This window comes from Amphiprion ocellaris, chromosome 14 (assembly GCF_022539595.1).
Source record: "Amphiprion ocellaris isolate individual 3 ecotype Okinawa chromosome 14, ASM2253959v1, whole genome shotgun sequence".
Lineage (NCBI taxonomy): Eukaryota > Metazoa > Chordata > Actinopteri > Pomacentridae > Amphiprion > Amphiprion ocellaris.
The window spans coordinates 22,613,963-22,637,577 of record NC_072779.1 but is presented as its reverse complement, the minus strand read 5'-3'; the positions used below and the strand labels follow the sequence as shown (position 1 = coordinate 22,637,577).

Genomic DNA, 23,615 nt, shown 5'->3' with positions numbered 1-23,615 from the left:
GTATGAGCCTGAGAGCATGATGGTCTGTATGTGGGGAAAATGTAAAAGCTCTTCATGTGCCAACACATATAAGATAATGTGTTTTATGGTGCAGAAGTAATGCTGTGTGGATAAAACCAAGCCATGTGAATGGCTGAAGGCAAGAACGAGCTTCATTCCCATACTTATGAATATATAAAAGCATCAATTATTAAGATCATTTGAGGTAAAAGGAAAATTCCTTTTCTTGAACAAAGCTGCACTAAAATGAGAGAAGCGTTAGCTGTGCTGTGTTCTACCTCGTTGTGTTTCCTGGCCGAGTTGAGCCCCCGGGAGCCTGTGGAGCCTCTGGACGAGGAGCTTCCTGTGGTCGAGCAGTTACTGGACATCTGACTCCTGGAAAGATAACCGGCCTTACTGCTGTACAGCATCATCTCCTCATCTGGTGAGGCAAGGATAAAGGAGAGAAGATAGGGTTAACAGTGAAGGCCTTTAACTTGCTCTTTAAAAGGCAGCACAGTGTCTTGCTGGGAAAATAAAGGTGTTTTTTTTTTTTTTAAAGCTGTTCAAGGGAACTGCTTTAAAGTTTCTAAATGAACAAGTATTTGTTAGGCTTAAAGTCCCATATTGTTGTGGCTGCACTGCTTTACAGTTCTAAAGGCAAACTGCTTTTGCCTCCCACTTGCAGTAGTTTCTGACATAAGTACAACTGTAAGTCGAAAAAAGACTCAAAGCTGTAACTCAAGACATCTACATCATTCTTCTATTATCGACATCCTTCCTTGAACTACAAATATGATCAGAATTAATACTAGGAACATGAATGGTGAAATTGATGCATTTTGTCTGAGGAAGCATGAAACTTGGGGAGTCTGAAATGTTCTTTCTAGCAAAGAAGAAGTGTATCTGCAACACATATCAAGTCTAGCTTTTATGTGTTGAAATGGCCTTTCCTATTATATTCATGTATGCACATCACTATTAGTTATAATCAACTCAAATCACACAAAATGAGCGGTATGGATGAAGGGCTGCGTAAGTTCTTCTGACAAGTTTGAGGTGCTTCTCATGAAAAAGGAGCAGGTTATTAACAATATCAATATAATATGTCACAAAAACTGGTCAGATAATTGCTAAAGGACAGATGCAAACTAGTATGCAATGAAACACATTTCCAACTCACAACAGAAAGACAAAATAATATTGTTGGCCCTGAGACACGTTCAGTAAATTCATATTTCCATTCTGGAGTCAGGTCTGGTCACTAGCTGTCACTGCTTTCTAGGACAAAATCCATGATTTTGCCCCACTGGGAGGAAGCGTGTAGCAGGATTTCAGGATTTCAAATCCATGCTTTGTGTTTTCATTTATGGCTAACAAGTTGTGATGTGTGTGCTTTCTATGGAATCCGGTTGCAAAGTCACTCATGAGGAATGGCATGTTCTATCCAGTGGCATTTTACTCTACTGTGTAACACTGGAAGAGAAAATACTGCAGTGCAGTAGCACGGCATTATACAGCACTATGTGGAAAAGGCTTCATCTGACTGGTTACAGCAGCATACATGTTTTACTCCATTTCAGAAACATCCATCCATCCATCCATTATCTATACACCGCTTAATCCTCATTAGGGTCACGGGTGGGCTGGAGCCTATCCCAGCTGACTTAGGGTGAAAGCAGGGGACACCCTAGACAGGTCACCAATTTTTATTTATTTATCTTTATTTTACCAGGTAAATGTTTAGAAAGCAGGAGGGAGAAGAGTTGGGGGAAGACATGCAGCAAAGGGCCGTGGGTAGGAATCGAACCCAGACCGCTGCATCAGGAACCAACCCCTATACATGGGTCGCCTGCTTAACCCGTTGAGCTAGCCGGGCACCCAACGTAAATATGTTTGAGAACCAGTTCTCGTCTGCAAACATGACCAGGCGCCAACAGGAACAAACACACATGTAAACTACAGACACAAACAGACATATAAACACAGCATAAAGTCATACTCTGTCACAGGGCTACACAAACAGACAAACAATCACACTCACATTCACATCTACAGACAACTTAGAATCACCAGTTAACCTCAGCATGTTTTTGGACTGTGGGAGGAAGCCAGAGAACCTGTAGAAAACCCACACATGCACAGGGAGAACATGCAAACTCCATGCAGAAAGATCCTGGGAAGGCGAGGAAGCAAACCAGGGATCTTCTAGCTGCAAGGCGAAAGTGCTAACCACTACACCACTGTGCAGCCCATTTCAGTGAAATGTACAAATGTTATCTTTTCATCAGATTTCTCATTTTAGCAAGGACTGATAGATTTCTTACAGCATGCACAGTCTCTATCCTAAATTTGATTCCTCTTTCTTAAACTACATTATGACTAAATCCTACTCTCTGCAGAGAAGCTGTGTCTTACTGTCAGCATGTCTCTGTCCCGAGCCTTTCCGTTGGTGACTATTAATGCTGTATTCGCTCCTCTCCAAGGAGGACACGCCGCCGTTCGCCACACTGTTGGCCTCAGTGCACCCCTGGGGGCCCTGCAGCCTGTCGTCATCTGGGGGCGGTTCCGGAGGTGGGGGCAGATCTGAACGGACAGGGGTGAAGGGAAAACCATGCACTGAGAATGCTGGGAATGCAAAGACGGATATTTTGACTTTCATTTCCAGCGGATGCCTTAAACCTCATTCTGTCAGGTTTTTGTTAAACAATAGCTTTAGTTTGCTCTTTCTCTTTTTGGCCAAGCATAATTGATGAGAGAGCCTGCGAGACAAATTAAAGCGTCGTTGTTCTTTAGAGAAAGTGTATTTCAATAAAGACTGACATTGTAATTGTTAAAATTAGTGCTCTGATTGTGTGACTCACATGCAGCCAATGATCTCAAGGTTATGGATTTACAGTGTACTGCCGTTTTAGATTATTATCATCTCCAATCTGTGAGATGCTTATCGGGTAAACATATGGTGTGTACAGAGTGTGTAAGCTAAGATTACAACTCAAATCCATAATGAGGAACACCAGCCTTTGTAGCAGGGCTGTATTTAATCACAGATGGTGGTGCATCTATCTGCGTGTAAATGCTGGATTCCTGTCATGTGTCTTCATTCAGTAACTGACAGAGAACAAGAGCCGAATATTCAGCGACTGGGAACACGTGAAACATAAATGCCACCTGACAGTGTCGTTGTCATGAGCTTGCAAATGGATGCCATTATTCTAATAATAAACTGTTCCCCGCAAGTTCAAGAACACTCGCTAAATTTCAGGAAATGTCTGTTGTGGAAGGCACATATTTGAGGGAACATATCTGAATCCACTCACCTCCTTGGATATCTCTTCTGTATGCTGAGCTCTTGGAAACCTTTTTTTTCACTCTTGACTTTTGGTTGGGAGGAGTGCATGTATCTGCTGGGGATGAGCGACTGTGCACTGTGATAGAAAAAGGGAAAACAATCAGACAGTGTATTATGGAATATTTCAATTCCAAACAGTAAATCAACGCAGTTGTCGGGCAGATGCATTTCTGTCTGTTCAGCTTTCATGAGCTTGTTTGCTATTCTGAATTTCTGTGTGTGTGTGTGTGTGTTAGGCTTGTATGCATGAGCACACCAGTCATTTTACCGGGTGTAGTCGCGCTGACGTTGTCTTCATTCAGAGCTGGCCCCTGGCTGTGGAGGCAGCGATGGGCAGGACTTTGGCACTGCAGCGTGCCAACCTCTGATGAGCCGTGATGCTGTTGGCCAGAGAGGTTGGGGTTGGACTGGGTGAGCGACGGGCTCGGCGCCTGGGGAACTGGCACTGGACCGCAGGGTAACCTTCTGCTATGGGAAGTAAGGGCAACATGTTACTGGAGAGAACAAATGGAGCCAGAAGCTAAATCTCTGGTTCAGAGTGAGGTTTATTGTACAGGAAAATGCCTGGATTGCATGAATTATTTCAATCTTCTGACTGTTGGCTTCTCCTGTAATGATATGAAATCTTGCTGCATCTTTTATTGTTATTTAAATGGATCATTAAAGATGGGTGTTGAAATTAATTACTCGATAAAAAATGGCACTAGTGGATCAGTGTGAATACAGAATCACTAAATGGTTTAGGTTTTCCTGAACAAAAAGATGTCATTGTGAGGAAAGTGAAAATTTTTGACAGACTGCAAAAACAAAAAATAAATATAAAATCCTATTACCTCCTGCACTGCCTGGAGGCACCAAGGCCCTATCACACTTGAACTTGTTTTATAGCACGTATCCAGGTTGTTTTCTTGTGTTCCATCTACTTTCAGATCGCTTTGGATAAAAGCGTCTGCTAAATGAAATTGCATAATTGTAGAATTTTGCAGCTGCAGTGTCAGCATTATGGAGGCTACATGTCTTTAAAGTATTTGCTTACAGCAGTCAACAACAGCCACCATAAGGTAGCGGTGCTGTGTTGCCAGATCAAGTAGTTCAATGCCAAGCTACTTTCGGGTGGGTTGTTAAAAATAGGGCTGTTGCACCATTCTGGCGTTTTCACACAATATAACAACAGCACTGCTGCGCTCTGACACTCGTTCCAGCGGCTTGTGCTGAGTATTTCGTCTGAAAGGGCTTTTAGGGCTGCATTTCAAAAGTTTTTAAACTGTATGAGAGGTGTGCCAAATTTCAACATCCATCCATCCATTATCTATACACCACTTAATCCTTATTAGGGTCGAAGGGGGGCTGGAGTCTATCCCAGCTGACTAAAGCTGGGTTACGATGTCCGCACGAACGTGATGCACGGCGTCTGCTCCCAAACTGCAGGGGGCAGTGTGTCACAAACACACGTCTACCACAGTACTAAACTACAGTAGAAGAAGTTTGCCATCGCTTACACCACTTAAAACATGGCATTTTACTGAATAGCTGCATTTCAGCAGCTAGTTTTAATTTCACACCATGAATTGTTCATAAACATTATCACGGTGATTTCTTGGTGATGAATTGTATAAATGCCTGTATTTCTCAACTTCTGCTGCTAGGAGATCCTGTTCTTGCGCCATGTTTTCTCCGTGTGCATTGTTAGAAAAATGTAAAGAAAAATTTCACTTGATAAGGATTGCGTGACAGGGTGTGGCTGCTAAAATGGTGTAATTTGCGCGGACCCCGTGGACGCGTCCAGGATAAAACAAGCTTTAGGGCGAAGGCAGGGTTTACCTGGACAGGTCACTAGTCTATCACAGGGCTACAATGAGACACAAAGAATCACACTCAGATTCACACCTACAGACAACTTAGAATCACCAATTAACCTCAGCATGTTTCTGGACTGTGGGAGGAAACCGGAGTACCCAGAGAAAAACCCACACATGCACAGGGAGAACATGCAAACTCCATGCAGAAAGATTCCAGGAAGGTCGGGACACGAACCGGGGATTTTCTAGCTGCAAGGTGAAAGTGCTAACCACCAAGCCACTGTGCAGCCCCTTATTGCGAGAATTTATGTCAAAATTCAGAGTCATAACTCTCAGTTTTAGATTCAGTGTGACCGAGCTTCAAAACCTGTTCATGAATCTTCCGTTTTTGGAATTTTCTTTAGTATCAAAATAATTCAGTGAGTTATCAGTACAGCCTATTTAAACAAATCACTTTACTGAAATTTAGGCTGTGGCTGTACAGGATGGACTAAAATGATCACTGCTGTTACAGCACTAAAGGGAAAAAATGCATAATGTGAAATGAACAGTAAAGCAATGGTTGGTAAAACTGCCTAGACAGACACAGGGATCATCAATGAAATGCAATGTGCCATTATGTGACCATTCATACATATATGAACACATCCATTATGGACCAAACCCGTTCACATACCGCGACAGCTGCTGGCTGTCTAGCTGGTTGAGGCGGGGGAGGTCATGTGGTGCTCTGGGCTCCTCATGGGGCGATGGGGTGAGGGTGGCTGTAGACTGGTGGCTGTAGGAGGTGGCTGGAGAAGAGGCATTGTTCCTTTGAGGTGGAGAGGGTCCATCCTCACAGCCCTCCATCAGGTAGGTCCTCTCCGGGAGGGGTGGACACCACTCCTCATCCGAACTGCAGGGACAATGAAGAGTGTCGTCGTGTATGGCAGTAGCTGGATCTTATCTTCAGGTGGTCTTTAAAGATATTGTCTTGGAGCAGCCTGTTTATTTACTGGTGCCTTCAAATCCATCCAGCTATGAGGCTACTTAAAGATTAATGATGCTCTTTCAGGCTCGATTCAAGATGAGGGCTTTGCCTTTGGCAAAACTGCAGGAGGCTAAGCTTCCACTTGGGTGGGATGGCTGAATGTGAAACTGAATGTTAGTTTTAGTCTGAGGTTGCAGAGAGCGAGTGGTAAAGAGGAACACAGCTAATTGTGTTTAGAGGATGGAGAAAACAGTTAAATCACTAAAGCAATTGACCAAGGCTGAGATAATTGAGTTGTTAAAGCCAGAGGCATAAGAACCACGCTGGGCTCGATACCTAATGTGCCTGCTGAGGTGACGCTAAGTCTGAGTGATGATGCAGCCGTGTTATACTTATTTATAGAGATGTGTGTCTGACAAATAGGAGGCGTGGGAGTCGGACTCACCCGATGTCCATGTCCTCATGCTCTGGGAGATGGTCATCCTGCTCACATTGTTCCAACTCTCCAATGGGTGGGGGTGGGGGCAAAGCCTCCATCCAGGTCAGAGACGGGGTTTTGACTGCTTTCCCCATCGCCTTCTGCTTGGGTTTACCTGCAAGTCGGCAACGATCGATTTGTAGTAGGATTGCAATGATAAATAAATAAATCATCATCAAAAAAGATGTGTATTTAAAATGACATATTGGCTAATATTTGTGCCGTCCTCACCACTGCAGCGGTCCGGCTGTGCATACTGAGCTCCAGAGGGTCCCGGCTGAGTAATCCAGTGCCCGTCATCCTGCTGCTCGCCACCGAGGGCCGGCGGCTGCGTTTGATTGGTGTAAGGCATAATGGAAGTGGAGGCGTACGGGGTGGTGGAGGTGTGCTGGGTGTAGGTGAAGCTGTGCAGGTCCTCGCTGGTGGCATCGATGGTGCTGTAGATGGGACCCTCAGTGGAGCCTCCCATGCTGTACTTCTCCGTCTGATTCAGGTAGTTGGAGATGCCGGCTTCTACACACAGATGAAGCTGTATTTAGCAGTTTTCTCGCACATCAGCACAACAATTCAAAAAGAGACATCCTCACCATTGTAGTATCTCTCAGCTGTGTCGTGATTGGTGGTGCAGCAGTTGACGGCCTCTTTACCGCTGTGGACCAGGTTGGTGGTGGGCCAAGAGTCTGCCAACCATGGGTAGTTGCCCATGTTGCCCCCCAGCACCCCGGGCCTACAGAGATTCTGGGATTAATTTAAGGCTTGGCGGGACACAATACAACAGTGGCGACTGTCCAAACAGAAATGCAGACTAGCAGAAAAAAGGTTGCATGTGCAAAGAGAGGAACATCTGAAACATACTGCAGATATGATGTGAATATAAAAAAGGGTATGACAGAACATAGATCCATAATGGAATATAAATGTAGGATATAAATCAATTACCTTCCATTGAGCCCAGATCCCTCTCCATGAGGGAAACCAACTGCAGAACACAGAGAGAAAGGGAGAGTGAAGAGGAACTGACTTATGCATTTTTGTCCTCTTTGTGTTCAATCTCGACTCTGCTTGTATTATCTAGAGTAGATGTTCTCATCTTCCTAAAAATGTTTTCTATTCTCTGCACTGGGGAAAGTCCACAAAGGTGACTGTACGTGCTATGTGTAAGTATGTTAAAGCAGTGCAAATGGTATAGCAGAGAAAATGCAACGGAAATCTATATCTCTGTTTTTCTAGTCAGGTCTCTGAGAGCAGACACTGCAGTAAAGAGGCTCACTACAAGCTACAGTAGGACCTTATATACAGTAGGTAGTCTCAAAAATCACCTAGAGGCACTAAGTAGCACGCACGCTAAATTTAAATTCAATTGTAACTTTTTTTTTTAGCCCTCGTGGTGTCTTACCAGCCTGTACACTCCTCTTGTCCTAAGGGTCAAAAATGACCCACCTTCACTGAGCTTCTAAAATAAAGCTGCTTAATTGAATTTTCAACCCAAAATTTATTTTACATAAAGAAGCAACCTGTTCTGCATCACACACTTTGTGACTCTCTTGGTTCTTCCCTCTTCAGAGAGCAGAAAGACTGTGTTTAAGCAGTGGACACCACTGTTTTTTAATACATCTTACATATTATAACTGTTTTCTTTATTAAAATAGAAGTTTATTATCACTAATATTGCTGCTACAAAGGTGTAAACATTACTATTTGTAGCAAGAGATAGCACTTGCACATTCTAAGAAAGAACCAGCAATGTGCAGAAAGTAACTTTAAATGCATTTTTTGAAGGGAAACAACAGTGCACATGTAAGTTGATGTTTTTCTGAGATCAATCAGTAGCGCACATAATTTCAATTTCTCATTGTGTGTGTGTGTGTGTGTGTGTGTGTGTGTGTGTGTGTGTGTGTCTTTGTACCCTGGTAATTTACAGCTTTGATGGAAATATAAACAAAGACAATGTTTCACTTTTTCTAATGGTGAAGTCACTTTAGGAAAAGTCATGTAATTTCAAGTTGAAAAAGGTCATTTAGGGTTTTCTCTCTGCTGTTAAACATAGTAGCTGGGTCATTTTTGACCCTAAGACAACACAAGGGTTGATGTTACCTTTCTTGATTAAAAACATCAAAAAATGTATTTAAATTCGAAATGCCTTTGGGGGCAATCTGAATCACAGGTACTTTCCATGACTTCTTTCATAAGTGCAAAGTAACATCCCAGACAGCAGACACAAAGAGCCTCAGGTCAGCAATAACGCATAATTCCACAGCTTAAGCACTGTTCCTGACCTGCTGGCGTGTAGGCAAAGGAGGCTGTGTAGTGGCTCAGCTCCTTCCTCTTCTTGCGGCGGCAGTAGATCCAGACACTGAAGCCCATGAGGATGACCCAGCAGGCTCCGCCGATGCCTGCGATGAACGCTGGCTGCTTGACCACGTCGGTGATCTGCTCGGCCAGACTCACGCTGCTCTCCTCGCCGGTGTCACCGGTGCCGCTGCCGCCTCCTCCGCCTGGCACTGAGGGCTGTTCAGCTGGCAGCTCTGAAGGAAGAAAATAGGTGGGAGGAGAGTAGAGAAAGGCAACATTTAACTCACAGTGTATAGTTTAAATACTTTTAAAGCCAAACAGCAAATAATGAAGCTTAACCTTGTACATAACAGTACCTTTACAATTCATAAATGAAACTGACAAGGGGCTGAAGATAGAACACAATGGCTTTTCAGAGCTAGTTTGGTGAAATATTTATCTTTACTTACGGCAGAATACTAAAATTTCTTAATAAATACTCAATGCAAAGCAAATTTGTATATCTGTGGTCTTGTGGGAAGTATTAGATACATTTAAAAATGGCTACTGATGAGACTAGATGAGAACTTCGGTGATCATATCTTTGGAATTCATTATGTGGGAAAGACATATATACATTAAACTCAAAATATCAGCTTGTTGATGGTGCAGGAGATTAAGTCAGAATCACCAAAGTCAGTAGGATTCATCCTGTAGGAACTATAAATGTCTTACACCTGGTGAGGCAAAGTCAAAGGATCAAAAGCATCAGTGAGATTGATCTTGTGGGAACTATGACGGTCGCAGACACGGTGTTATGGGAGCAGAGGAAAAGTAATGGAATTTACAAAGTCAGTGGGGTTCCTCCTGTGGGGATCTGTGCAAAATCCCATGGCAATCCATTTAATAACTGTTGCTGCTTTGGTCTAGAAGTAGCTCAGCAACTTAGAAAAGCTAAGTCCCCCTGAAGTTTCTTGCAGAACAGTATTTATCTACATTTTCATCTTTTCCCACTCTCCGTCTGTTTTAGTCTTTGTGGACTCACTGATGAGGACAGACACAGGCTGACTGCGGGTCCCGATGCCGGCACTGGTCACAGCTGCCACCTCCACCTGGTAGAGAACCCCGGGCATCAGGCCTTTCAGCAGCGTGGCTAGCGTGTTTCCATCCACTGTCTTGTTAATGTAGTAGCGCGTCTGGTTGTCTCCGCCGCTGCCCACGCACCAAACCTGTATGGATTCACAATTGGTTACACAGCTGCTTCGTGTTTTGGTCAAACTTTAAGACTTTTGCATTCCCATTCACTGATTAAATAGTTAACTCTGGGCTGCAATTTTATTTCACGCTGTTCATGTACAGTTGTTGATTTTTACTCCAAGGAATGCAGCGGAGTTATGTGATGATCAGCATACGTTTGTCTTTCTGTCCGTCTGTTTGTCTGTCTGTTACCAACATTACTCAAAAACGGACAAACGGATTTGGATGAAATTTTCAGGGAAGGTCAGAAATGACACAAGGGCCAAGTGATTAGATTTTGGCAGCGATGCGGCTTATAGTCTGGATCCACGGATTTGTTAAAGACTTCTCTATCATTGTGAGGTAGCAGCACGGCGTCACTGTAACTATGACATCGCAATCATGTGATCGTCAGCTGCCTGCTGACGATCACATGACTGTCATCAACCGATGCGGACCACGAATTTTTAAAGATTTCATCTGTCGGAAATGATACAATGACTGACCACCCTTGGAGGAGTACTGCGCTCTCTGAGTGCTTTTCTTATTTCTGTTTCGTTATCATTTATTTATATTAAAGCTGAAATGATTAATCAATTGACTGATGAACATAAACTCAATCAGCAACTCATTTTATAATCTTTCATTTTTAAGGAAAAATAGAAATGATTTCAGAGTTTCAGCTCTTCATTTTGCAGAATTTCCTGCTCTTCTAAGTCTCATCTGATTAAACACCAGCTCTTGGTGTTCTGTAATAACAGAAACAGTGAAGCATTTAGGATGGTGTTTATCACTATTTTCAACATTTTATAGATCAAGACATTGTCCTTTGCAGCTAATAATCATAATCAATCAATCATAATCAATCATAAGCTTATAGTCTGGATCCATGGATTTTTTAAAGATTTCTGTGTCACTGTGAAATAGCGGCACAGGGTCACTGTAACTATGACTACAAGTGTCAGCTGCCTGCTGGCGATCACATGACGTGATCCAACTAAAAATCTGCTGCTATGGACTTATCAGGACTTATCTGTCGGAAATGATACAAGGAACAATTGATTAAATTATGGGGGTATTTCCGAGTCCCATCAATTTCTGCCTCCCGCTAAATATTTTGCATCTGTACATAACATACACATGCATAACAGACAGACAGCATTTCTCCAAAACCCTTCTCTGTCATTTTTTGTGATTAGTGTCAGGTTTTACATTTTTAAACAGGCTTAATATTTTGTGCAGTGATTGCAACTTTGGTTTGAACGCAGGCTCCTTGAATATCATATGTGTTTACAGGAGCTTCGTTCTGTTTGTACAGGTGTGCAGAGCTTGCTGTCATGTGTGAAACATGTGACTTGACTCGGCCGAGGTCTGTTTACCCGATACTCCTGTATGATGCCGTTTTGCATTTCGCTGGGTGGAGGCTCCCAGGAGACGCTGATGCTGGAGCTGTTGCTTAACTTCACCGTTGCCACTGTAACAGCTCTGGGCGGGGCACTGGGGACTGTTAGAGGTAGGAGACAGCTTTCATTGTCATTCCATCATTATGTTTAGCATATGAGCAAAGCAATTATTAACAAGTAAAAAAAAAAAGTAAAATAGTTCAATATAATAAAAGAAAAAAACATACTAAAAAGTTAAAAAACATCAAAGTGGGTGTAGCAGGATTGGAAATCAAGGTTTATCCAGGGCTATGCAAGTTAATAATGTTTCTTTTCTTTTTTACCACACTAAACTACTCAAGCAGGTCGATTCAAAGTCTACAAATGCTGATGGCAATAAAATGTCTGCTCCCTTGTTTTTTATCTGGAGTCTGGATCAACCAATACAAACCCCAGGCTGTAAAAACTGCAGCGCGTGGAGGCTGAATTTAATGAAAATAGCCATCAATATAAATGAAGCTAAATTGCAGCGGATATAAAATTAACCCCAAAATGAGATAACATGACTGAGATTCATGCGGTGTCATACAGGCTAATGAAGGTCCTGTAATGTCAAAGAGAACGTAGCGCAGTTTATTAAAAGCACTTGCAGACATGTTTCACAAGTCTCCAGATTTATTACCTTCTTCTGGAGTTCGAACCAGCAATGTTCGGCTGTCCTTTCCCTGGAACTCATCAAAATAGGGACGGATCTTTATCTCGTACTCGGTTCCTTTGAGCAGGCTGGTGAGGACGGTACTCCGCTCTGAGGGGGAGTTGATGTCCTGAAGAAGCCAGGTTGCCCCGCTGGGTCGGTAGAAGAGACGGTAACCCTGAACGTACTGAGACTGACGGTCGACCTAAGGAGTCAAGATGCGAGAAAAGAATGTAAATGAAGTGAAAGCATACACACTACTGTTCAAAAGTTTGGGCTCACTTAGAAAGGTCCTTGTTTTTGAAAGAAGAACATTTTCTTTCAATGACGATAACATTAAATTAATCACAAATACAGTGTAGACATTGTTGATGTGGAAAATGACTATTCTAGCTGGAAACGGCTGATTTTAATGGAATATCTACATAGAGGTACAGAGGCCCATTTCCATCAACCATCACTCCTGTGTTCTAATGTTACATTGTGTTAGCTAATGGTGTTGAAAGGCTAATTGATGATTATAAAACCCTTGTGCAATTATGTTAACACATGAATAAAAGTGTGAGTTTTCATGGAAAATGTGAAATTGCCTGAATGAACTCGAACTTTTGAACGGCAGTGTATTTGTACCTTTCTTGAGCCTAAATGAACCCTGAAACGCTTCTTCAAGTTCTGAGCCACTCACCGTCCACGATACTCGAATGGAAGCCGTTGTCAGAGAGACAGGGTCTTGAAGCTGGACCGCCACCTCTCCCAGCTCTCTCTGCACTTGCCTGTGGTCCACTCCCTGACCTGTAGGACTCACATCTGAGGAGAAACATACGTATTCCCTTAATTCACTTAGTCGCTAGTGTGCTACGGTCAGTGCATGAACACACATTGCTCAGGTGTTTGTAGCCGTTGTAGGTATGAATCATGTTGTGTTTGGCGTGAGAGGTGTGTCACACTGACCTTGTGTTCTGACCGGCTCAGAGATGGGGCTCGGGTCACTCAGGCCGTAGGCGTTGACAGCTCGGACGATGAACAAGTAGATGGTGTTGGGGAGAAGGCCGGTGATTGTGTGCGTCTCCATCTTGACCATGTCGGCCACAGTCTGCCACGTGCTGCCTGCTGATTGGCTGTAGAGGGACAGAAGAAGAAAAGAGATGAAGCTAATGAATGTTACTAAATTACTAAGTTACTAATACTGATGTGTTACTGTCTAAGCAGCATTTTACGGTTGTAGGTTATTAAAGTGGAGATTATTTATGAATTAGTAAATCATTCTCATACTGATGGTTAATCAGCAACTTCATACATCTGTTGATTATTTTCTCATTTTATTGTTTGGTTTACGAAACTCCAAATATTCATATCATATTTTATTTGCTGTCATACAAGATTACGGTTCTGGTAATTTAAAGAATTTAACTGTCACACAGAATAAAGAACTAAACCACACATCAAAATGGCTTAAGATGCGTAAGCAGCAGTACCATTAAATTTAGACCAAACCCAGAAGACAAATTCGTGCATAATAACTATTTGTTTAGGCAATGTGCATTTCAGCGTGATTCCTCAGAGTAATTCTAGACAATAAATTGAATTGTAAATCATACATTAACGACTTCATCTAAAACAGCAAAAACACAGGGCTTATTAGTAAAATAAGATATGTGCATATTATCAGTGCTAGATTATTTTTACTTGACTCCACCACATAGTCTTGTAGAGTTAGGTTTAGGGTAGGGTACCGGTTCAGGTTAGGGTTATGGTTAGTACCAAAATTTGATTTTAATTTATGTAGGATAAAAGAACAAAATAGAATTCCCCTTTTCAAGCTCTGACACTCTCAAACAGAATGCCCTCTATTCTGTCTATACTGAAATGGCTCCTATTTCAAATTATTTATATTTACCTCGGTTCAGGACTAATAAACCAAGAAGAGTCATCTGCTTCATCTACATTTCCAAGAAAAATAAATTGCCAAAAAGGGTCCGAAAATCTGGATTTCATTCTCTGTAATCTTGTAAACTCACCCTCAGATGTTTTTGAAAAACAAAGAAATGCATCACTGTCTTCTCTTAGCACCTTTATATTCTGAATAATACGGTAGATTCTGGTTTGCGACAGTGAGCATATGAATGCTAAATGTAGATTGAATCCAATTCTCTTCTTGTGGAGCTCTGCCTGCTCGCCTGTGTCAACTTTTAATTCCATTAAAAGTCAACCGTTTCCAGCTAGAATAGTCATTTACCACATTAACAATGTCTAGACTGTATTTCACATTAATTTAATGTTATCTTTATTGAAAAAACAGTTTTTCTTTCAAAAATAATCACGTCTAAGTGACCCCAAACTTTTGAACAGTAATGTACCGTGAGTGTGGGCAACATTTTCCTACTGCAGTCAGGATCGCTTTGCAATGCTGATTTGATGTGCCGCTACACAATTAACCAATGCAAAGGAAGATCTCCAGGCAATAGCACGATCTATTTTTGGCTCCCTCTAATATTTCTTATCTGGTAAACAATAGCAGATGTGAGCAAAGTTATTCGGTTCAGAGAAGTTTGCAGTCGCTAGAACATTTTCCGAATGGTACAATTTGCCATCCTGATGAATAATGTAATGGGGCTTATAAGAAGGCACAGCTGCCAACAGGAAATGAGGGCATGTTCTTGGTCTTGTGGCACTCTCCCAGATGCATCATCCCAACGCCACGTTGCCTCTTCCTCGCGTCTCTCTCCTTTACTTTGTGAATGCATTGTCACCTTGGCAGAGCAGCAGTCACAAAGGTCTCCCCAACCATTTGTTTGACACTTTTAGATTTTCCCCAAGGGTACTGTGGGGGTTTGCGGCAAAGCAGCTTCGGTACTGAACTGCAACAATTAGACCAAAGAGGGAAAACGTCTCATGAATACTCATGTTGCCTGTGTATGCGAGCAGTCTGCCCTGTGCACTAGATTCAAGGTAACTTTGTGGAAGAGATGCTTAGGAGTTCACACTGTCACACACTGGGCTGAAAGAGAGAATGAATGCAGTCTCACTGAGAGAATGAAAAGTCGGCCTTTGCAAATTAAATAAACACTATTACACAATGCATATGTGCGCGCACACACACACACACACACACACACACACACACACACACACACAGACACACACACACACACACACACACACACACCGTAAAAGCCCCAACCCTCACTCTTCCCTGTGCTCCTATAAACAAACCTTAGCACCTCAGGCAAGGAAATGTTATTGCAAACATCCCAGCGGTCCCCTCCAGCTGCTTTATAAAGAATCAGTTTGCGTTATTCAGAAACGTTCAGCTGCTGCCATGGGCCACGGTGGATGTCTGGATCTGATTAAGCTCTGCTGGTGTTCTTCTCTTTATCGAATTGGAAGGACACATTTCCTCATAACACTGCCTATCTTTATCTAGAGGCCTCCTTCCATCCGGCGAGTCATGTATCCTGATCAGCTACATCTATTAAGGCCATAATCAATCCAAGGTGGACTTCTGCTCAGGTGAAGGTTCCTACTTTGGAGAATTCAAGTTCAGACGAGAACCAGAGGACCAGACCGCACAACGGCATCCTCTGATGTTTTCTCAGCATGTGTAAGCGCCAACAAAGACAAGTTGTGTCGTCCATTCATGCGCTGTTAGTGGATCAAAATGCATTCTATTCTGTAGTTTTTCTGCAAATGTTTTCAAGGCCTTATGCTAATAATTTTTTAAAAAGTAGTTGGCCTTACTTTAACCCTTAGATGCATCAGTGGGTCAAAAATGACCCGTTGAGGTTGTTTTCTTGCAAAATCTCAGCTATTCCTCAAAAAACATGTTTTTGATATCATTCCATTTAAATTTTTAAGTTACCTTTTACACATCTAAAGAAATTGTAATATTTGTAATTACTACCCCAAGCTCTTTATCACTGATAATATCATACAAGAAGTGATGAAGTGCACAAACTTAGAGGGACAGACAGCAGCAACAGCTGGAGGAAAAGAGTGGAAAAATGTCAACAAAATGGATGTTGACATTCTTCTGTTGCTGTTTTCTGCAATATTCTTCTTTTTCAATTATGAAAATGTTCAAAATCTGTTATAAAGTGAAAAATAAACATATTTCAAAGATGAAATCATTCTTATGTCGACAAAAATACAATACAAACAACAATTATTAGTCTTAACCAAAATGACAAAAATGGCATAAAAGCACATTGATTCTTATACAGGTCATTTTTGACCCACTAACTGAAGAGTGGAAGGTCCAATCACTGGTGCATCTAAGGGTTAAAGAGTAAGTGAAGGAATTTCATTATTAACTCAATTCAGTGAATGAGTTTCAGTGTCCCAAAATAAAAGCGTCTTCAGTCATGACAAAACCAATGCTTCTGCAGTAAAACTGTCAAACTTTAAGCACAAGAAGTATACAGCTTTCATTGGTCAATAAAGAGGGTGAATGACTTGTGACAAACTATGATGAAGCATCATACAGAGGAGTAAATGGCCTGTAACTAAAATGTCTCATTTGTCCTTGATGGCTGTGAAGGTGTAAAAACAAGGGAGGACAAATGTTCCTTTGATGTACAGAAGCTCAGACTTTTGTGAAACTCACCTGAAGGCTTCGATGATGTAGGAGGTGACGGCGGCTCCTCCCTCGTGGGCGTTGGGTTGCCAGGTCAGAGAGACACTGTTCTTGGACACGTCTGTGACTATGGGTTTGTGTGGCGGACCCGGCAGCTGGAAGGGCTCGGTGGCCGGAGCTACTGACGAGTCTGCGCTCTCTGGGTGATGAGGGGAGAACACAGGATGGAGAGAGGGTGAGGTGGGGAGGTGGAAGAGAGACACGTCTTTCTGATTGTAACATCTGCCTGTAGCGCTACTGTTTCATTATGGCCTCTGTGTAATCCCGCTAATGTCGACTGAGCATTTGCATCACAGTCGCTGCAGGCGGAGCTCCTTACTTCCAACAGACTTCACAATTTTGCTATTAGATCTTAACTAACCATTTAGATGCTAACAGTCAAATAGCAAACTTAGGTGTCATCAGAGTTGCTTGTTAAGTCGTTACTCCTTTTTAATGCCACTAATGAAGTCTCTACTGCTTGAAATATTTTATGTGCTAATGCCTGATAGGTTGTAGAGCAAAAGAAGGGGCACAGGCTCTACAAAGCAGTTAAATTGATGGTGTGCTGTGAGCTGCAGCTGTAGACATCTCACAATTACGAGGGCATTAGCATATTTCGGGGGACTTTTCTTCTACCTTTTCGCTCTTTCTAATCGACACCATGCATGCATACAGATACACACACTTATATTTGCAGTCTGCTCGGTAGTAGTATTAGGAACAGCAGTGGTTAACTGTTCGAATTACACTCAGCTACTTGTTTCATTTCAGCAATTAAATCAGCAAAATCATAGAATCACTCTGTAAAAAAACGTTAAAGATCTTCGATAGAAAACCAATGTCATATCATGTTTGTAATATCTTAGGGAAATACAGGAGGTCCTCGCTTTACGACGTCCTTGATCTATGGCGCTTCGTCGGAACTGGTTACGTAGAACTAGCTGGTGAGCAGAGTGAATGAATCCATCATCACGTGGCGCTATAAGAGGAAGATGGCTTTGTTTTCATGCGCCAGTTGTATGCCACGTTGGATTGTGCTACATTCACTAACGCGTAGGAGTGTGAGTTCCAGCTTAAGAGGAAAATAGACATACGTCGCACTGTAAGAACAGAATTTTGATGTAAGTCCAGAACCCCCTGTACATCTCATTGAGCTTTGAGAATTTTTAAAATTTCAAATTTGCTTGTTTGATCTACAAGGTGTTACATGGACTTGCCCCACCCCCCACGTCTGACTTTCTTAAAAGAAGGGCTCACAGCAGCAGTCTCAGGACCAGGGCCTCCTTTAGAGGGGACTGTGAGGTCCCACACAGAAAAACAGCTTTTGGACAAAATGCTCCTTCTGTGAAGGCCAGTAAGATCTTGAACAGAATTCCACTCTCCATAAGAGTGTCCCACATTACCAACCTTCAAAACTCACCTTAAACAGTGACTTAAAGTCGTGTGACCATTGACCTTTAACTTCTCTGTGTACTTTTTGTAAAATGCTTATATTGTGACCTATTGTCCTTTTATTGTGACCTATTGTCCTATGTTTCACTGTTATATTTTTTATCAAATGAATAAATTAACAAATAAATAAAAAGTCACAAGGAGTACTACTTTGTTACTTTGACTGTTTGAAGACAATTCCACATCGTACAGTCGCACTCTTTAATAACTGATAATTTCAGTGCTGTTAATTGAAACAGCAGTTACTCAAATTGATAACTTTGCAGAAAGTGCAGTGCAATAGTAATCAGGATTACTGTTTTTATAGCTTCATAGATGTTATCTTTTTTAACTATATACGACATCTCTGTGTTTTTATATGCTGCTGCTTCATGGAGCTTTCATTTCCATGGATTTAAATCACGCAGAGACAATTTACCTTTGACTGTGAGCACTCCACTCCAACTCGTCTCTCCACTGGAGCTGGAAGCCAGGCAGGTGTAAACTCCAGAGTCCGTTTCCTGGCAACAGTAAAAATGTGTATCATTATTTTAGCGTGCGTGTGTCTGCGAGCCCATGATACTATGTTAATGCATCCATTACCAGTGATTGAGACTAAATGTCATATCTCTCCAACCAGAATGTTTGTGCTCAGAATACTGAGCAGCAGGAAGTTGGCAGGGATGAAAATCTGGCAGAGCAGAACGCTGTTATTAACGCAGAGCCAACCAGGTGATTCCACCTCCACTCCACTTTCACATCAGAGTAAGATTTGCTTTTTATGAGCAGCTTGTAGCTCCCATTAATGCCAATATGCTTTGTTTTTTGTTTGAAAACCCTCCAAAAAAAGGCATCTGAAACTGTTTTTGTCTGATTATGGCAGCATGATTGCTTTGTGGAAGGTGTGAAAGCCACAAATCACATCACATAAGTATCTAAGATTAAAAACCAAGCACGTACTGCTGACAGCAGGGGCAGAGTTACTGGTGCATGGAGAGATATAATAACATAAAGATGGAAATGTTAGTCCTGTGATGGGTGAACTTTAAAAGCACATGGGGCCACATTGGACATGTAGGTAGATTTCATTAGCATGGCTCCGATCTGAAGTGACATAATACATGCAAATTAGCTCGCTGTACCCTCTGCTTACACATCAGTAACTTGAAAAATGCTATTTTCATCTCACAATTTTAATAAACTCTATGTTTATCTAGTTCTGTTCAGCAATATTCTTTCATTCTTTTGTAGTATTATTAAAAAAAGAAGCTGCTTCTCTTAGGATTCAATTACTGCTACTGATTTGAGCTTAATTTGCATTTTCATTACACACACCTTAACACAACGTCCGCTTTAATTAGCTACTTCTGCTTCGGAGATTTTGTCAATTGTAGTTATTATAAATTTTTCCGTAAATGTTATATTCTCAGTGGCGCTATTTGAAGTCGAAGCTAAAGTCAAGCTGGTGGCTTTTATGTTCGTCGTCTGATTCCTACACAGCAGAGGAGGGGAGTTAAAGGAAGGATCAAAGGACAGAATTTTAATGACCAGCTAGAGGTCTAGAAATTTCTGAGGCACCCGTCTTTCTACTCAACAGCTACTTAGCATTCTGGACAGGGTATGAGCAGATGTAATTAAGAGGTGTGTGATAAATGTGCCTGGGTGTAAGTGTGTGTGTGCACATGTGAATGCTGGCTATTAAATTTTTGGGGAGGCAAGCCAAAAGCTAGACGGGCTGTGAAATTGCTTACAACAGAGGGAGATGTTGGGGGTCTGTACGCTGGGGAATCTTTCAATGTGACACCGAGGTAGCAGCAACCCGCAGTCGCAGTGCCTCCGATCAGGTTTCTATAGCTTTAGCTTCATCGCTCCAGGTCATTCATTCGCTCTTTTTTGTGCTTTCTTTCTTGAATACATACATCTTTAATTTAAGGTGTAAAACCCAGACTGAAAACACTAAAATGAAAGTTCTATAGCCAAATGGCTATGTAGAAGAAAGCCCATCAAAGAATGATAAGAAAAAAGTTGGTAAAATACTATATTGGTTCCATGAAATACTATTTTAATGAATAGACCACTTTTCTTTGCATCTTTCATGCAGGATCACGCTGGTATGTAGGAAATGTGATACAAATTCATGATTGCAATAGAGTAACCTATGAAAGGAATGACACATAATGGTATGCAGATATGTACACAATGTTGCTGGTGAATTAAACTGTAGCATGAATTCCATATCAACTAATGAAAGGTCAAATATATTGTCAAACAAAAAAACATACACCGGTTTTTGCTCTCTGATAAGCTTTCAAATGTACACTACTCTTCACAAGTTTGGAGACCAAACTTTTGAACAGCAGTGTATACTCCAACCACACTTTCTTTAATGTCTTTAGGGCTTCAGGTTTTAGTGCATAAGAAGGAGGGTTGAACACAAAGACATTCAAAACTAAAGGCAATGCAAATTTAGTATGAAATTGATTCAATGACTTTTCTAAAGTCTTAGGAACACGTAGGTGAGAAATTAGTTTAAACAAAACCATGATTACAATATACACTACCATTTAAAAGTTTGGGGTCACTCAGACAATTTCATGTTCATAATTGCACAAAGGTTTTCTAATCATCAATTAGCCTTTCAGCACGATTAGCTAACACAATGTAGCATTAGAACACAGGAGTGATGGTTGCTGGAAATGTTCCTCTGTACCCCTATGTAGATATTCCATTAAAAATCAGCTGTTTCCAGCTAGAAGAGTCATTTACCACATTAACAATGTCTAGACTGTATTTCTGATTAAATTAATGATATCTTCATTGAAAAAAATGTTTTTCTTTCAAAAATAAGAACATTTCTAAGTGACCCAAACTTTTGAACGGTAGTGTAAATGTTGCACGGTAGGGTTAAAACTACTTAAAGTGTATCACAGAAACCTTAGCTGAACTTACAGTCTATAATGACAGACTAGAGTCTGACATTTAATGCACACATTAAACTTCATGTTAACTACATCTGTGAGGGCTGCTGCCTCTATAAACAGTTCTCCTGTTTCTGTGTGTGTGTATGTATGTGTGTGGGTGGCTGCACACGTATGTGGGAGTGTTATGGGGAATTAGTTTTTCATGTGTTTGCTCCAAGATGTTCCAGTCTTCTGTAGTCCATCAATTTACGTGAAGACCAACAAATCAACCGCAAACACAATCAGCCTTCTCTTCTTCACTTATTCTGTGAACACAGCCCATATTACTCCCATTGAAAACCTTATCCATTATGCAGAGGATGTGCACAGCAGAACCTATCATGACTAATACCTCGCTGATGGTTGTGCACGTGATGGGCCATTCTCCTCTCCTGCATCTGCGGGCCGGCTCATCAGTAACGCTGACAGAGGAATTACTCAGGCCTAAGTGGCTTGTCAAAGCGTCCTGCAGGACAAGGGACAGGTGACTGTCCTTCCCATGCAACATCCCTCACTGCTCCTCCCCTCTTTCTATAGGCCCTGACCTTGCGTTGACCTGTGGGTTGGCTGATGGTGCGTTTATCTGACGGGGGGGGAATCGGGTCCCCAGATGGTGGTGTTTGATCGGCGGATGGGGACTCTGCACGGAGGGCGGGTGGGGTAAACAGCCGGGACACCTGACTATTAATCAAGGCCGGCAGCTTTGGGCGCTGCGCGAAACAGATTGCTGAAAAATGGATGAGGCAAGAGGAAGAGAGGAAAAGAGGAGGGAGGGAGGCACAGGAGAGGAGCTCCAAACTAAAAGGAACGTGTGAATATTTATTTATATATCATAGTTTGTCACACCTTTGTCAGTTGGGATGTTTCTGCACTGCAAGTCCCAGAAATCATGACTGATATTGGTGCCTTTTTTCCCTTTGTTTTCCTTTTTCTTTGCCCTCCACCTGCTAACTACCCCATTAACATGAATATGAGCCTTCAGCACAATAGCACACAGAAGGTTAATAATGATGTCAGATCTTTTTTTTTTGGGAGGATGCAGAAGGGAAATCTGATTACTGACTACAACATGTACACTGGGTTTTAAAGTCAACATGTGAACTCGATTTCCTGCTTTAACCTGATCACCCACGGTAATCTGTTTAGTGGTGTCCATGTAGTCCTACTCACACTCCTCAGGCTTTGCTGGGTTCCTCTGTTTCCCTTCCTTTTTTAACCTTGCAATAGCTGCCCCCACCCCTTACCCTGTATCAGCCATTTAGCAACACCACACACAAATACACTTCCCGTCTGTCCAGGACATCTTGGCACCAGAGTGAGGGATGGCAGTAGTCTGTGTCTGGCAGAGATCCCAGGGTAATGGCATCTCCTCATTGCCAGGGTACAAGGAACAAACAGACCATCTGTCCTGCTCTGGGGGCCCACATGAAATCGACTTATTTATACTGATTATTTCAGGGTTAAATGTGTTTTATGAATGCTGATTTCATTGTTTTCCTGTCTGCGGAGACTGTGTTTTGTATTTATTGTGTTTCATGCTCTCTTTTGATTCGAACCTTGTATCAAATTATGGCAGAGTTCACCTAAATGGATATTTAAAGAATTTATAAAACTGTCACCTATATCATTGATGCCTCTTGTCAAATTGCACAGAAACTATCATAAGCTAGTGCACCTTTTCAGTAGTAATCACTTTTGTCAGATACTGCAAGTAATATTGCAGTACACATTGTATATGAAGAAAGGAAATGTCAGTTTTATTACAAGTTATTTCGATTGCTCTGATACTAGGTTAGTAGGCGAGATGTCTCACTGAAAGTAGTCCAAAGGGACAAAAATACACGTGGACAGTAGTTTATCCAGATTATCTAAAGTCCTTGATTTGAAGGAAGAACTGAATGTAAGTGTGCTGAAAAATCCGTAATGATCGTTTCATAAGTCAAACTGTCGGCTCAAACGGCTGTCGTCAGCTTGAATAGTGGCTGAAGGGACCGTGGGAATTATACAAGTATTTTGTAGACCTGGAAAAGGATTGCGACCATGTCACTTGTGGTATTTTGAGGGAGATGTTGCAGGACTTGTCACTGATTCTGTTCTTGATCTTCATGGACTGGAAAAAGGTAGAGCCAAGGGCTGGAATGTGTCTGTTGACCTCAGAATTGTATTTTTGCTTTTCCAGATGATGTGGTCCTATTGGATTCATCAAGCTGAATCACAAACTAAAGTCGTTTTTGGAGTGGAACTGCTGCTCCTTTGCACTTAAATGAGTCAAATGAGGTAGTCTAGGCATGGAAACGCAATGGGATCCCAAAGAAGAGATACAGGAAGTAGCCAGGGGTCAAGAAACCTGGGCTACTACCTCTACAACTTGATTCCAGATAGAAGCTGAAAATGAGTGTGAATAGTAACTTTATCATTTGCTTTCTTTTTCTCTTCCAAATCAGTTTG

At 41.8% G+C, this 23,615-nt stretch overlaps 1 protein-coding gene across 5 annotated transcripts in view; it reads right to left on the bottom strand.

The window, feature by feature from the left end:
* The window catches only part of robo3 (roundabout, axon guidance receptor, homolog 3 (Drosophila)), a 202,508-nt gene that overhangs the window by 6,392 nt on the left and 172,501 nt on the right, over positions 1-23,615 (bottom strand). For 3 of the 5 annotated variants that reach the window (XM_055017390.1, XM_055017392.1, XM_055017393.1), the window contains 17 exons: positions 18,647-18,728; positions 16,765-16,933; positions 13,113-13,279; positions 12,847-12,968; positions 12,150-12,366; positions 11,465-11,589; positions 9,895-10,078; positions 8,855-9,103; positions 7,518-7,557; positions 7,166-7,305; positions 6,810-7,091; positions 6,546-6,693; positions 5,807-6,025; positions 3,600-3,799; positions 3,300-3,407; positions 2,398-2,565; positions 279-421 (listed from right to left, as the gene is read on the bottom strand). In XM_055017390.1, coding sequence (XP_054873365.1) covers positions 279-421; positions 2,398-2,565; positions 3,300-3,407; positions 3,600-3,799; positions 5,807-6,025; positions 6,546-6,693; positions 6,810-7,091; positions 7,166-7,305; positions 7,518-7,557; positions 8,855-9,103; positions 9,895-10,078; positions 11,465-11,589; positions 12,150-12,366; positions 12,847-12,968; positions 13,113-13,279; positions 16,765-16,933; positions 18,647-18,728 — 2,763 coding nt within the window. The remainder of the gene's footprint in view (positions 1-278; positions 422-2,397; positions 2,566-3,299; positions 3,408-3,599; positions 3,800-5,806; positions 6,026-6,545; positions 6,694-6,809; positions 7,092-7,165; positions 7,306-7,517; positions 7,558-8,854; positions 9,104-9,894; positions 10,079-11,464; positions 11,590-12,149; positions 12,367-12,846; positions 12,969-13,112; positions 13,280-16,764; positions 16,934-18,646; positions 18,729-23,615) is intronic. The other 2 variants (XM_055017391.1, XM_055017394.1) reach the window with 1 other exon arrangement.